The 14,599-nt window shown below is 50.8% G+C and overlaps 1 protein-coding gene across 1 annotated transcript; it reads right to left on the reverse strand.

Annotated features, from left to right (window-relative positions):
* Window positions 1-1,354: 1,354 nt before the first annotated feature.
* Window positions 1,355-9,226, reverse strand: LOC127301495 (glutamate receptor 2.8-like). Its single transcript, XM_051331752.2, has 3 exons — window positions 8,863-9,226; window positions 7,465-8,777; window positions 1,355-2,890 (listed from the first exon to the last, which is right to left on the reverse strand). Exons 1-3 carry the CDS (start codon window positions 9,122-9,124, stop codon window positions 1,631-1,633), a joined length of 2,835 nt encoding a protein of 944 aa, XP_051187712.1. The 5' UTR covers window positions 9,125-9,226; the 3' UTR covers window positions 1,355-1,630.
* Window positions 9,227-14,599: the final 5,373 nt, after the last annotated feature.

Below are 14,599 nucleotides of genomic sequence, written 5' to 3' on the forward strand. Positions count from 1 at the left end.
AACATACACCGCTCTCCTAGGCGCTAAGATAACTGTGGTTAGTCAATTCTTCTCAAGAAAAGGGATAATCAGTTAGTCAATGGCCATTGAGTATGGCATACTGCTATGGAGTAAGGAGTATATCCATATTTTAGTATTGTCTTCCTAAACATTGTGAGATAGCAGATTCATGCAACTTGAAGAGTGATATCGCTGGAAATAACTTGTGCCAACTCACTGGGTGCCCAGGGAATAGGAGGCCAGTGTATATGAGCCATCAGATCCACGACAGACAGAGGTGGAGGATGCAACCTGTGATAAATTTGCTTGAGCTGCCATCTGATTCGTTGTCAAAGGCAATTGAGCTCGGCTCTGTGTCAGCTTGCAGTTGGCGGAACTGGATAACAAGCCAAATCACAGCCATATATATGAATGACAGAACATCTGTCAGTTCCTTGAGAAGAAAAGCACCATCGTACGATGCCCTGTTGCGGCAGGGAGGAGAGTGGCATGGAAGTGGCTGTGCGCACAACACGAGCAGACGATGATGTGCAGGGATCAAAGTTAATGCCCTTCTGTAGCAAGGGAAAATGCGCACAACACGAGCAGACGAATGACTGTTTAGCAAGATTTGATCGGTGGTAATCGGTGTGCAGTTAGAATTGGTTGTTGTTAGAAAAAGTGGAACAACGCCAAGGTTCAAAAAAGCGCTAGGCGCTAAGCGAGCGGTGAGGCACTGCTTAGAGGAACTGCTGTTAGCGGTGAGGCACTGTTTAGAGGAACTGCTGCTTAAGCGAGCTTAAGCGCCGCTTAAGCGCTCAGGCTAAAATCGTACGAACATGAAACAGGGAAGTCAAGATGGGCACATATACCCCTATAATATGCTGTAAATTTGTATACTAAGCATGTAATGCTACATTTCTAAGAAATACGGGGATTAATACCTTGGTTAGCCTCGATTTTGCTCCAATATCTTATAAACACACAAGCAGCTAAGCGAACAATATAACAAACACAAACAAGCAGCTAAGCAGTACTGGAGTAGCAAGCAGCTAAGCAGTAATGGTGTAGCAAGCAACTAAGCAAGACCTAATTAAATTAATATAGCATCAATGCGTCGAGCAAGGAGCAAGCAACACAGGCAACACACCAACACTCGCATAGAGGAGATTCTAGCACAAAAGACGACCAGATTCCCTGTCTCTCTTAATCGAACGCTTAGGCCAAAAGCGAAGCGGAAGGCAACCGCTCAGCGCTTAAGCTAGGCGTACGCTTTTTTGAACCATGAACAGCCCCAGCGAAACAGGTGGCTCCTCAACTTTTATGTTGCTATACAGTCAGGTACGAATAGTACAGTGGTAAACTGGCCATGCGATTACAAAGCTGCGTCACTTTTTTTTCCAAAGAATAAAAACTCCGTTTCTAAGCATTATAATTATTACAGTTCATATTGGAGATTGGGTGCTGTATAGTCCTAAGAGAACTAGTGTAATTTACATTTTACAGTTGTTTATCTACAGTTTACAGTAATTGATCAATGCTTACTTATGCCATTCAATCTGTCCATCGTCATCTCAATCCCCTATTGACACAGAGCATCAAACAGCCACTGTTATTTGACTTAAAGGAGTTGTCGAATGGAAGTGATCAGTTACCGTCCTCTGTCAGCTACTTCCACCCTATCTTCGCCACCGGTGGCAAACTCGATCTCTCCAGTCGCCGGGCTTGCCGTCTCTACTGACCACTCGCTTGTGTACGGCGCGCTGAGCGGGCTGCCAAACTCACTGTGCGCGATACGAGGGGAGGCGACGGTGTCAGTCCGTCCAGCCACGGAACCACCATCATCCTTGATCCTGAAGGTGTGCGACGAGGGGTCCTTGTCATCGAAGATCTTGGCCAACCTCCAGATCCTGCCCTTCCAGGACAAGTGTGGCTCGAGCTCCCCATGGTTAGTCGCGACGAACCTGACAAGGTGGACCGCGCAGCAGAGGAGCGAGGTGACGCCGGTGATGAGGAACAGTCCCCAGAAGCTGCCGAAGCTGAGGCTATCCGACGTGAATGGCCCGCCATCCTGCTGAGCACCATCCTCATCGGGGTCGCCGAACCACTTGCGCTCGATCATATTCATCTCATCGCTCTCGGTGAGCTTCAGGATGGCCTGCGATAGGTCCGTCACGTACGGTGACCCCTTTGGAAACGCGAAGCCAAAGCCGCCGGTCTTGTTGAGTTGGCCGGTCATGGTGAAGTTGTCGCGGTAGGTCTTCAGGAAGATCCTGAGGTAGGGCGTCTCATTGACGATGGCTCCGATGCTGCCATTGAGCAGCGCCTCATGGAAGCTCTGCGCTCTCGGGTACCGCACAAGCCTGTCCTGCGGGAAACCCGACGCCGTCATGGCCCTAAGCACGAAGGAGTTGTTCATGACCCCGACCTTCTCCGTGCCCCTCAGCAGCGCGCCGTAGTCGGCGACGCTCGGCTCCAGCTGTGGCACCGTGAGCATGGACGTGAGGCTAGCCGTGTAGCTGGACTGCAGGATGAGCACGACGAACACCCACACCAGCACGGCAAACCGCGACAGGTTGCTCTTCAGGCTCTCCCTGTGGGCGAAGACGAGGGTGGAGAAGCCGAAGTAGAGGAGGGTGCCGACCTGGTAGGAGGGTGGACCACGGAAGTCATCGTTGTCGCGGTGCTCGATGGCCCAGACAACGAAGCCGGTGAAGAGGAAGAACACAGCGCTGACGAGCCAGAGGTCGTAACGGAGCGGCTTGAGGAAAACCCACGTCCGTTTGTTGCTCCGTTGGTCGCGCACTGCCACCACCATGGCGATGGCCGTTGCCTCATAAGGCAACGTGAAGTCCACATAGGTCGACCGGTTTGCGGTTATGGTGATGTCTGCCACCGCCGCATCAAATGTCTGCGGAAAGAGAGTTGATCGGCAAGGTCAGTTTACCCACAATCATGTTGGATCAAAATCATTCATCACACAACGTAAATACCACAAGAAAGTTTTAGCCACAATCATATAGAGAAGTGAATTCATTCACTTGGAACTGTCTACCAGCAGTCCAAAGTGCTGGGGGATACTTGTTGGTGTTAGAACCGACATGTTTGACATTATTAATGTTTTTGAATTTTCTGTCTCTTGCATTATTAAATGTAAAAGAGATGCAAAAATTTGGAGAATTTTTTTTTGTATATGAGTCTGCTTATGATGAGCATAAGGTTGATTTTATTTATGAACTCCACGGTGTGTTTAGTTGTTGGTCAGGACCTACCCTAATTGGGGGTGATTTTAATCTCATTGGGGAAAGTAAAGTCAAAAATAATGGAAATATCAACCAGCACTGGTCTATCCTTTTTAATGACTTGATTAATAAATTGAGCCTTATTGAAATAAAAAGTGATGGCCGAAGATAGAGTTTTTATTACTACTTGTTGGGAAAATTTATTTCCTAATGTAGCTGTTAAAATCCTACCTAGACTTGGTACATATCATACTTCTTTGGTTTTTTATACCAGTGCTCTAACTGTTCCCACTATCAAACAATTCAGTTCGAAAATTAGTGACTACAGAAAGAGGGTTTTAAAGAACTGGTGCATAAAACCTGGACTCTCCGTCATCTTGTCTAACCTATTGACAGATTTCAGTTTAAAATTCGTTTGCTTAGGAAAATTTTGAAAGGTTGGAATGCTAATATTGATGCAGACCAACGCAAGTATAAACAACAACTTATTGCTGAGTTCTATTTGCTTGATATACTCTCTGAAATGCAACAATTGTCACCAAGTGCTAAAACCAGAATGACACATATTTCAGATGAGCTGCAAGTAATTTGGAGAAATGAGGAGATTAAAGCAACACAGGAGAGATAGATTCTCGAAGGGGATCAAAACACTGCTTACTTCCACTCCATGGCTAATCAGCGGAGGAAGAAACAGAGTACTGTTTTTGAAGGCCCACAAGGAAATGTTGAAGACACAATAGGTATTTTGAAATTGTTGTCCAATACTACAAGTCTTTATTTGGTTTTGAGAAAAAAACTTAACATAGATCTTTCTGAAAGCTTTTGGGATAGTGATGAGTTAGTCAATGCTGAGGATAATAAGCTGTCAGAGGCTGATTTTACTGAGCAGGAAGTTAAGGATGCAGTTTTCGGCTCATATGCTGAAGGTGCTCCTGGCCTGATGGGTTCTCGTTTCCTTTTTACCAACAAGTCTGGGAGTTGGTATAAGTTGATTTATTAGGCATATTCAATGATTAAAATTCTAACCATCTTGATTTTGTTCAGCCCTAACTCTAATACCAAAAGAACCAGAGGGTGTCACCATACAGAAATTTAGACCCATAGCACTACACTAATTGTTATTTCAAAATCTTCTAGAAATTTGCAACTACTCGTCTAAGTAAGGTGTGTAATGATCTTATCTCGTCTAATCAAACTGAGAGCGTGGTGTTGGCACATGATATTGTTCCTGATGTTGTACATGAAGGAATCTGGTTTTATTTTTAAACTAGATTATGGAAAAACGTAGGAAAAAGTTAATAGAGTACTGGTGTGTTGCATAATTTCTGTCCTATTGGTAATATGCTGATGATACCCTACTTTTTCTTAGAAATGATGTAGAATCTGTTCAAAACCTAGTGGATTTTATTTTGCTTTGAACAAATTTATTGAAGCACATACCAGCTGTCTGGAAGCTATCCATCCCCCCCCCCCCCCCCCACATTCATATTTTTCTTTGGCTGCTCGCAAACAGTAAGTTACTCACTAAGGATAATCTTGCTAAAAAGCAACATTTACATGCCTTGTCTTGTGTCCCCTGTGTGATGATCCTGAGTCAGTCATATGCATCTATTTTTTGATTATGTGGCGCCTAAAGAAATGTGGAGGAACATTGCTCCTGTAACTGTCATTGCTCTCCCGGTTACGTATGAACGGTTTGCGTGCTGGTAGATGTGCGACGAGTTGTAAAATGGCGAATATTGTTCATGATGCATGCTTATGGTCTTGATGGAAAATGTGCAATGACATCTGTTTTAGCAGAACTGACTGGCGCAATATGCAGAGCCTGTGGAGAAGAGTACATATCACTCTCTTCCGCTGGCAGATCTTGTGCCCGAAGGCTGTAAGAGATCATTTGAACTATGCTATTGGAATGATTCAGCACCTACAGTCTGCAGAGAAGTCCTCCATTACTTCTGTGGCCAGACCCTGGCTAATCTATGCGGATTGTCAGGTGATAAATCTGAATCAAATACTGAAGATGCAGGTGAATGGGCTGATACTACTGCGAAGCTACCACATTGCAGCTAGTGGATGATAGGATGTTTCTTCGTGTCCTCCCGATGTGAGAAAAAAAACTGAGAAAATATGCTAGTTGGATGGTGGATGTTATCCTGTAATGATCAAACTTTTTTTTTGGACTTCTGTTTAGCTCTCTTTGAGCAAGATGTTGCTGGAGCTGCCGTGTGACATTTTGACCAGACGGCTATAGTCGTGTAAAGGGTAGTTGAGTCAAAATCTTTGATTCTTAAAATGTAAAATGAAACTTTTAACCACTTTAATCGTCATTTTGACCAGACGGCTATAGTCGTGTAAAGGGTAGTTGAGTCTCGGTAATTGGTTTGATTTTTTGATACACATCAAAATCTGATCTTACCCTCTCACATTATACAAGACTGGATTCTATATAGTCATTTCCCCCATTGGCTGCATTCCCATATATTTCACATATGCATATATGTCTTTTTTTAGATGTATAAGAAAGTTAAATTTTACAAAGTTTGATCAAATATAAAGAAGAAAATATAAACATCTATAACATTGAAACAAATACTAGTATATTATAAAAATATATTTTATAGTGAATCTACTAATAATGATTTGTTATCGTAAGTATTTATATTTTTATCTATGACATTGATCAAACTTCGAGAACGTTGATTTTTAACTAAATTTATAAACCTTATTCATGCGAGCATACTTAAGTGAACTTAGGTAGCCAATCGCTTAACACCAGCCATGAATCAGTAGAGTGATTCGATTCCTAAAATAAGCAAGATGCACGGCCACCTACTACAAGATTCGTAAGTAGTATACTACTGCAGATTCGGTAAGTTGTGCAGCATGCGTTCAGACGATGTGTAAACGTTCAGTATGTCGATCTGTATATGGACGTGATATAGTCAGCATGACATAGCGGACTCACGTTGGTCGCACGTCATATTGTGCTTTGGTCGTGCCGCTATGGGACCAAGTGGCTAGTGGCCAGTGGTGTTACAGGGCAGGGCACGCAATCTTGCTAGCTTGATCTAAATTTTTAATGAACTTTGAAGCAGACTGACACTCTATAAAAACAAACTAGAGAAAAACATATTCACTTCACATATAAAGACACATAAAACAAATGACTTTTGCCTCGGTGAACATTTTCTTCTCGATTACAATCTATGTGGAACTGGAGGAACATCAGTTGTGACTCGCAACTCTCGGAATCACAACAATGTAACAGCTCAGGATTTTACTAAGATCTAACTTAATTGTCAGTCGACTGAGAACCAATAAAACCTTCTACTCCCTTTGTCCACAAATAAATGAACGTTTAGCCTCAAACTTTATCCTTAAAAGAGTGTATTTCTAACTTTCTAATGCATTTTAAAGTAGCAAAAATTGCTTCTCACTCATCGCGCGAAAATCAAACCCAATAATATTCACCACATGTTATCTCCATTTTATACATGATCTTAACTTATTAGAGGTGAAATAATTAAAGAGGAGAGATGCATTGGTTTGCATGTTTCCAATATACTTGTCTCTTTACTTGATAACATGTCTTGAAAAAAACCCCGCATGTCCACTTATTTGTGGACGGAGGGAGTAAGTATTTATCTTAGTCTTCGTAGTTTGCAGGGCCCAGAATTTAGTCAAAACTTTGGTTGTTTTGGTGGGTACTTAGATACTTGGCACCTCCATATTTTGTTCTAGATTCAAACAGCGTTCGATTTTAGTAAAAAACCCTCTAAATTGAATGAAGCTTGACCAAGAAAAATCCGAAGTTTTAGACATTTCAAGGTTCGAAATATTTGTGTTACCTACAATTTGACTAAATTGTTTTTGTTGTTGTACGATCTTCTAGGATAGAGACATTTTTTGAACTAGCCTCTGGTCCATGCATGATTGCAACCAAGTTGATAACAACAGTGTCAATGTTCAACGGTCAACTAGCTTAATGGCTATGAATGTTCTTCCTAGTCAAAGTATTAGGCACAGAAATTTGAAAATGCTATGTCCAAATATTCGGCTCAGTCACACACATATACATTCGTTATTCTATGATTCCATCAGATGGCTACGGAAGTCCACTTCAGTTCTATGCCCGATATTTACCGTGCATTGTAAAAACTCTTTTAAAAAAATTACCACCAATGTAATGATAAGTAAACATTGTAACAGCAAAATGAAGGAGATTAGTTAGCTAACAACTTACCCCATTACCAACTGCTTCGACGAGTTCGTCGTAGGGCATGGACTTGGCCCTGACGTACTCGAACGGCAGCGCGTATGGCAGCAGCCGCACCGCCGCCTCAAACACCTCGATCACGAACCCGCCGGCCGTCGTCTGGTTCGTCACCGGGTCCACGTCAAGGTGCACGATCGGACGGTAGCTGTCCGACACATTCCCCGGCACCGCCACCCGCAGCTTCCGCGCGATCGTCGGCTGCACCCACCCACTTGGCCGCTCCGTCGAGTCTCCCGGCCAGATCACCGGCTTCAGCTCGCCGTCCAATGCCTTGGAACGGCGGCCTACGTGCCGACTGAGCCCGTGCTGCTGCGTCCAGAACCCGAGGCTCCTCTCCTTCCCGTTGTCCATGATGTTCACCACCTCGAAGGCCGGCACCGCGAGCTCGCCGTTGGTGAGGTTGAACCGGCCGGCGAGGCCCTCGAACTCTGTGCCGTTGATGGCGCCAAGGAAATTTTCGCCGGACATCGACTTGCCGAGCCCGGCGATGTCGGTGGGCCCGCCCCTGCCGCCGGCCAGCCCCGGTGGTGACGACAGGTCGCTCGAGCTGAGCCGCTCCGCCGCGGACGCGACGGCCCACGCGGCGTCGTACGCCCACACGGCGTAGCATCCCATCTCGGCGTGCGCCCGGTCCGCCTCCGGGTGCTCGCGCATGTACCGGTGCGCCCACCGCCTCTGGACGTCGCGCATCCGCGGCGTGTCACGCACGTAGGCCGCCAGCCCGATCACGCCCTGCGGCGGCTTGACGAAGCCGTGCAGCCCCGTGAGCCCGTCGGTGATGACCCACGCGTACCCCTCGCCCATCATGCCGGCCTCCGCGGCGGCGTCGAGCACGCGCTCCGCGAGCCCGGGGCGCGTGTGGAGGACGAAGGCGCGCGTCTGCTCCGACTCCATCCGGTACAGCGCCGCCGCCACGGCGTCGTCGGACGCAGCGGCAGGGAGCGCGCAGCGGTACGGGACGGCGGCGCGCGCGCTGGTGAGCGCGTCCACGAGGAAGGGCACGAAGGCGGCTCCGTAGTCGTCGTCCTGGTAGATGGGCACCACGCGGCGCCACCCGAAGTACGTGGCCAGCGCGGCGATGGCGCCGGCCTGCGCCGCGTCGCTCAGCGCGGCGCGGACGAAGAACCTCGCCGTGGTGGGAGACACCGACGGGCTCGTTGCCGAGAACGACACCACGGGGACCTCGGCCCGCGTGCCGAGGTCGGCGACGAACGCCGACTCGACGGACGACTGTGGGCCTAGGATGGCGCGGGCTCCCTGCCTGGTCATCAGCTGCAAGGCTGCACGCACGCGAGGCAAATTAGGACCATGCACACGCGACATGCGCCGCCGATCGAGGGGAACAGGGATATGCGTTGGGCGTACCGGCGGACGCGGCGGCGACGACGTCCCCGCCGGTATCATGCTGCAGGATCTTAACCCGAGCGGTGGAGTTGGGGAAGGCGGCGTAGAAGTCGTCGAGGGCCATTGGGATGGTGGTTGTGGCGATCTTGCCCACCGGCGAAGCGGCATCGATTATGAGCCCCACGTTCACGTCCGTGGGCTGCGCCGGCGACGTCGGTAGGAGGGAGGCAGCCAAGCCGATGAGGAGGAAGAGAAGGCTGGGACTGGGACCGTCCTCGGCCATGGATAGAGGAGCTTCCGGGCAGAGCAGAGCAGTCAGGTATTTGGGGACAGAGCTTTGCTCAGTCCGCACGACTCGTGGCAGTTACAGGATACCACACGTAGAGTTTGGTTGGATGCTGATTTGTTTTCTCAATGATGTTTTGCCATTCTTAGTTTTCGCTTGGAGATCGTGAATTGAGAAGGGTCAGAGATGGGCTCTGAGTTGAGTCGTCGTCCTTGGTCAGCGCAAATCTGAAAAATTATATCGGCAACTTTTTATTTAGCCTGGTCCAGCTTTCTTGATCAAACATGCAACCTGTGGAAATAAAAACAAAGGCGGGTCATGGATCAACAATCCAAAATGCACTTATCATCTAAGGGTCTGTTTGTTTGAGCTGCAGCTTTTGAGAAGCAGCTGTAGCTGTTGAGCTGTGGAAAAGCAGCTGTGAGAAGCAGAGATTTGATGTTTGGCAGGAGTGCTGTTAATAGCTGCTGTAGCTGTGATGAAGGATGAAATTTCTGAAATGCCCCTGAATTCTGAAGAAGTTGTATAAATGCCGACTTGACACGGATCAACTATTTCCGACTGTTTTACGAGACTGTTATCACCAGATTTTGGTCAAATCAGGATATGGGCCGTGATTGAGATGGGCTTGAAGGATGTACACGTGGAGCGTCTCTGAAGCGGCCTTGCACGAAGAGTTTGGGCTGGATTGCCCGTGTATCTGTAAATTATTAGATCGTGTCGGTTAGAATTGAAAGATAGAGTTTAGCTCGTACACGGTTAGGTGTACTTCTGATTAGAAAGTCCCTTGGACTATAAATATGTACCTAGGGTTATTGAGAAAGGAGGACAATCACGTTCACAACAAACACAAACCAGGCGCATCGCCACCCCTTATTTCGAGGGTTTCTTCCGAGTAAGCATCATGCTGCCTAGATCGCATCTTGCGATCTAGGCAGTATACGTTTATTCGTTACCTTGTGTTACTCGTGCTGAAGCGTTGTTGATGGCGAGTAACACTATTTATCGTAGATGTTTTGGGCCTTGCATTGATGCTTTTCTTATGCATATTTGCTTAGCAATGCCGTCCCTCGATATCTAGCTGCCCTTACACCTATCTAGGTGTAAGGGCAGCACCTTGCTTGTTCGTTACTTAGTAGATCCGATCTGTTATAGTTGCTCCTTGTTCCAAGGATTAGTTTAATATCTGCATGATAAGGCCTTATGCTGGGGTTGGACGATCCGGTAGTGCGTGAGGTGTTGTTTCACCGTTCCTATAAGGGATGTTCCGGAATTGACTTAACGTTGGTTTTGAGGCCTCTTTTAGGAATAGTTTCCATCATCTTTCGTATCTGCTAGGCCCAACTACGCGTAGGATGTTCCGATTATGCGGTGAAAACCCTAAACTGTCGTAGATTGGTTTAGCTTTGTTTTGATCAAGCAGGATCCCCATGTCATCGTAAATCCAACGTGAACCATGGGGCGATCGGCTCCTTGAGCCGATCCACAGGGCAACCTGAGAGCCGATCGGGCTCGTATTTAATGTTTACGTGTCTACCATGCAGGAGACTAGTTGAAGCAATCCAACACCTTCTGATCGGGTATAGGTCGGGTGGCACGCCCTTGCAACCGCCAGGACGTGTGCTGGGACTTTGCGGGACGACGCGAGGCACCAGGGCCCACTTAGCAGTCTTGGGAGTCTCCCGGCTCTTCGTGTTGCTTAACCACTACTCGCCGGTGGGTTTTGGCAGGCAACACATTCTGGCACGCCCGGTGGGACACTTTCTACAACAACCACGTCAACATCGGCAGCCAAGATGTCGGACGAACTGATCAAGTACGAGGATCTACCTGCATAGCATAAGAAGAAATACGATGAGCTGAAGGCCATCTTTGAAGCCGATCTCATCGGCTCTTTTGAGAAGACCCGTTCGCACGGCATCAGGTTCAAAGGATTCACACCCGAAGGCGCGTTCGAGGGATTAGATCATCTCTCCCTTCGGAGGAACGTACCGAGCCACTGCGCCAAGAAATTAACTATGCATGTGGCTCATTCTCTACATCGGCATTACGAGAGCCTGGTGAATACGCTTGAGCGAGTTGCGCTTCGTGTGGTGCAAGAAATCATGAAACATCGGTATTCTCCGTCGGGACCTGCTTTAGGGACTCACCGGGGAGAGATACCATTCCACATCAGGCCACCACGCCATTCGCGATGGCAGCTCCTGACAAAGAACAAGGTTCACCGGCATACGTGGTCTACAAGGTTGGAGGTGATCCTGGCGACTACCAATTCTTGTATGAGCCGCCCAAGGAGATCCCACATGGATACGTGTGCACATACGTGCCGGACTGCAACAACTGGACGCACGCGATCCAAACTTCGGCAGGAGGAATTGCCGGAGCAGGAGCGATTGTTACGGCAGGAGGGATTGCTGGAGCAGCGGGGAGTTCTGGAGCAGATGCTAAGAAACAAGCGTGGCTAACTAAATATGCCACTACAACAAGTCCGGACACCTCAACCCCTACAGCTCCTACTGTGGATCAGATCAGCGCAATCTTGAGAGACCAGTTCGGTATCCTGCCGAAGAAGAAAACAATCGGCTATTCCAAGCCGTATCCCAATGAGTATGACCTGATCCCGCTGCCACCTAAGTATCGGCTCCCTGACTTCACAAAATTCAGTGGATCAGAAGGGTCTAGCTCCATCGAGCACGTGAGCCGATACTTGGCACAGCTGGGCATGGTTTCAGCATCAGAACCGCTACGTGTGAGGTTCTTTGCTCAATCTCTCACGGGTCCAGCCTTTGGGTGGTACACCTCGCTACCCCCAGATTCAGTTCGGACATGGAAGCAGCTGGAAGAACAGTTTCACATACAATATCATTCGGAAGCTACCGAAGCTGGCATTGCTGTCGTGGTATCGTCACGGCATATGCCATAGGGTGGCTAATCGAAGTGGTTCCTGAGGGATCTCACGGCGGTATCCGGAAGCGGGTATGGGCACGAGCGACACGGCGACGTACCCAGGTTCGAGGCCCTCCGGTGGAGGTAAAACCTCTACTCCTGCTATGAGTGTATATGATGATCACACGATGCGGTGGTGCTCCTAGAGCTGTGTCCGGCTGGCCACGAGAGGCTAAGGAAGACGATGGTCTCTCTCACAGGGCAGCTACGTGCCAGGTAGGTGAAAGCAATAAATGATCGATCCCTGCACGAGAGGGGGTAGTGCGGCTTATATAGGCACCGGCACTTTACATATAAGACCCTATAGTTTGCGGCCGGCTGGGCCGGCTTAAGCTTCCGCTCCTTCCCGAGGCGGTGACGTCGGGAGTGGTTGAGGCATCGTGGCCTGTCCCATCCGGCTGCCACGGTCGGCGGTATGGAGGAGGTGTCCCTGTCGCCGTCGGCCCACCGTGGCAGTACGGATCGTCGTAAGCCCTGACGGCCTGTCCATCGCGCGGCACTATTGCTCCACAGTGCCCCGCGTTTTACGGAAGATGGAGTCAGCGTGGACTTTAGGAACCCGGATCACCAACCCGGTTCCTTCCAGTGCAAGACTCGCCAGCCTCGAGTCGGTCTGAGGTACAAACCCCAGTCGGATATGGCTTGTAGAAGCCGGCCCAGCTACAGCATTGGTGGCCGTAGCCAGGCCGACTAGGACCTAGAGCCAGCCGGCTTCCGGACCAGCCGGCCACGGCGCCAGCCGGCTGCTCCTCAGCCGGCCTTGCCGCGAGCCGGCCAGCGGCCAGCCGGCCGCTCCGCGTCCATTGCCCTATCCGGGGTCTTCCCCGACATTAGCCCCGAAGGCTGGCAAGGTCCTGCGCCCGAAGGACCTAGGCAGGTTTTCCCGGCTTCTCGAGTATATTAGACGGCACTTGGAGGGGCCGACCGAGAATTTCCATTCAGCCGGCTGCGCCCTCATCCGGCTCGTTCTGCCGGCTGCTTCTAGCCGGCCGCTTACACTTGTGCAGTTTTTGCTTTCTCGCAAGATACGATGGCGCCTCCGCCTTGCCGATGAATTTTGGCTTGAGTGGAACTTTTGGTCCGGCTCCGGCTTGCGGCGCGCCGGAGTCTCCGCCGCCTCGGGTCCTGCGCCCGACTTGACGGGTCTGACGCCTGGCCCAGTGGTCGGTTCGTCTGGTCACATCAATGTTCCCCCGGATCCGGTGCGGTAGTGGGCGACGTGGTGTGGCCGTTTTCGGTAACCGTCGTGGACGTGGGAGGAGTTACGGCGCGGTTACGGCGCAGTAAATCCGGCGACGTGGGAGGAGTTACGGCCCACGACCGCCACTTGGAGGCCAACCGCCCGCGTCGGGTGGCTATAAATGCCGCGGGCGCCCGAGGCGGCCACTTGCCATTTCTTCTTCCTCGCACTCTTGCCCCCATCGCCATCCTCTGCGCGCTCGAGCTCACTGCTGCTCCGGCGAACATCTTCCGCTGGCGAACTCCGGCGGGCGAAACTCCACCGATCCGCCGCCGCCACCCCGCCAATCCGGCGCCACGGGGCCGCGCGTCTCGACGGAGCGTCCTCAGCCGCCGCTGTCGCCGCCGCCGCGATCGCAAGGTTCTTCCTCGCCGTTCAGCCTCTCTGGTCATCTTCTTCCTCGACCTCGTCAATGGCGTCCCCCGAGTGGATCGTGGAGGGGCTCCTACATGCGGGAGGACGACATCGAGCGCTGGTGCGCCTCGGCGAGTCCCGCGATCGGTCATCACGCGGGTGCCCGGCGAGAGGTGGAGCCCGAGCCGCGGCCCGGCGAGCGCGTCGTCTTCGGCGCGCACCTCGACCGCGGGCTGGGTCTGCCGGCCGCCGTTCTTCGGCAATTCCTCGACCACTTCGGCCTTCAGCCGCACCACCTGCCGGCCAACGCGTGCGTCCTCCCGAGCTGCTTCGTAGCGTTCATGGAGAGCTACGCCGGCTTGTGGCCCGACATCGACTTCGGAGCCGGCTCTTCTTCTTGAAGGCGCAGACCAACGACGGCCGCTGCGAGCCTGCGGCGCCGCCTCGATCTACACCCGGCCTGGTACGCCTTTCCCCAAGATCCCCACCGTCGACTCGGTGAAGAAGCGGCAAATGTCATTCTTCTATGTGCGCAACGAGGGGGAGCTCGTCGACCGGATCAACCTGCCGGAGTTCAATCCGGCTCCTCCGCCGGCCGGATCAGCTGGAGCCACAACGCCCGCTCGACGGATCCGGACGCGGAGGTGAACCTTCTCGGGATCTCCCTGGCGACAGCCACCGCCGGCGGGCTGATCGCCGAAGATCTTCTCTCGCACCATCGCCGAGCGCCGGGTGCTGCCGCTCCAGATGCGCACCCACAAGATCGGAGCACATGTCCGGCCGGTTCGATCCGAACCGGACGTCCAAGGTGCCGCTCACCAAGGCCCAGGTGGCCAGCCGGGTGAACCACATCACCAAGGCGAACCTGGCGGAGGATCGGAGCTACGGGCTGGTGCCTGCGACAGAACCATCCACCGGCGCGGGTAAGCTTC

The sequence above is a fragment of the Lolium perenne genome, chromosome 5 (genome assembly GCF_019359855.2).
Source record: "Lolium perenne isolate Kyuss_39 chromosome 5, Kyuss_2.0, whole genome shotgun sequence".
Taxonomy (NCBI): domain Eukaryota; kingdom Viridiplantae; phylum Streptophyta; class Magnoliopsida; order Poales; family Poaceae; genus Lolium; species Lolium perenne.

Excerpts from the sequence above, each read along its gene's own strand:
- LOC127301495 (XM_051331752.2), bottom strand. The coding sequence starts at position 9,124 with ATGGCCGAGGACGGTCCCAGTCCCAGCCTTCTCTTCCTCCTCATCGGC. Across the intron at positions 8,778-8,862 it reads CGTCGCCGCCGCGTCCGCCG|CCTTGCAGCTGATGACCAGG; the intron begins GTACGCCCAACG and ends GCGTGCGTGCAG. Across the intron at positions 2,891-7,464 it reads TCGAAGCAGTTGGTAATGGG|ACATTTGATGCGGCGGTGGC; the intron begins GTAAGTTGTTAG and ends CTCTTTCCGCAG.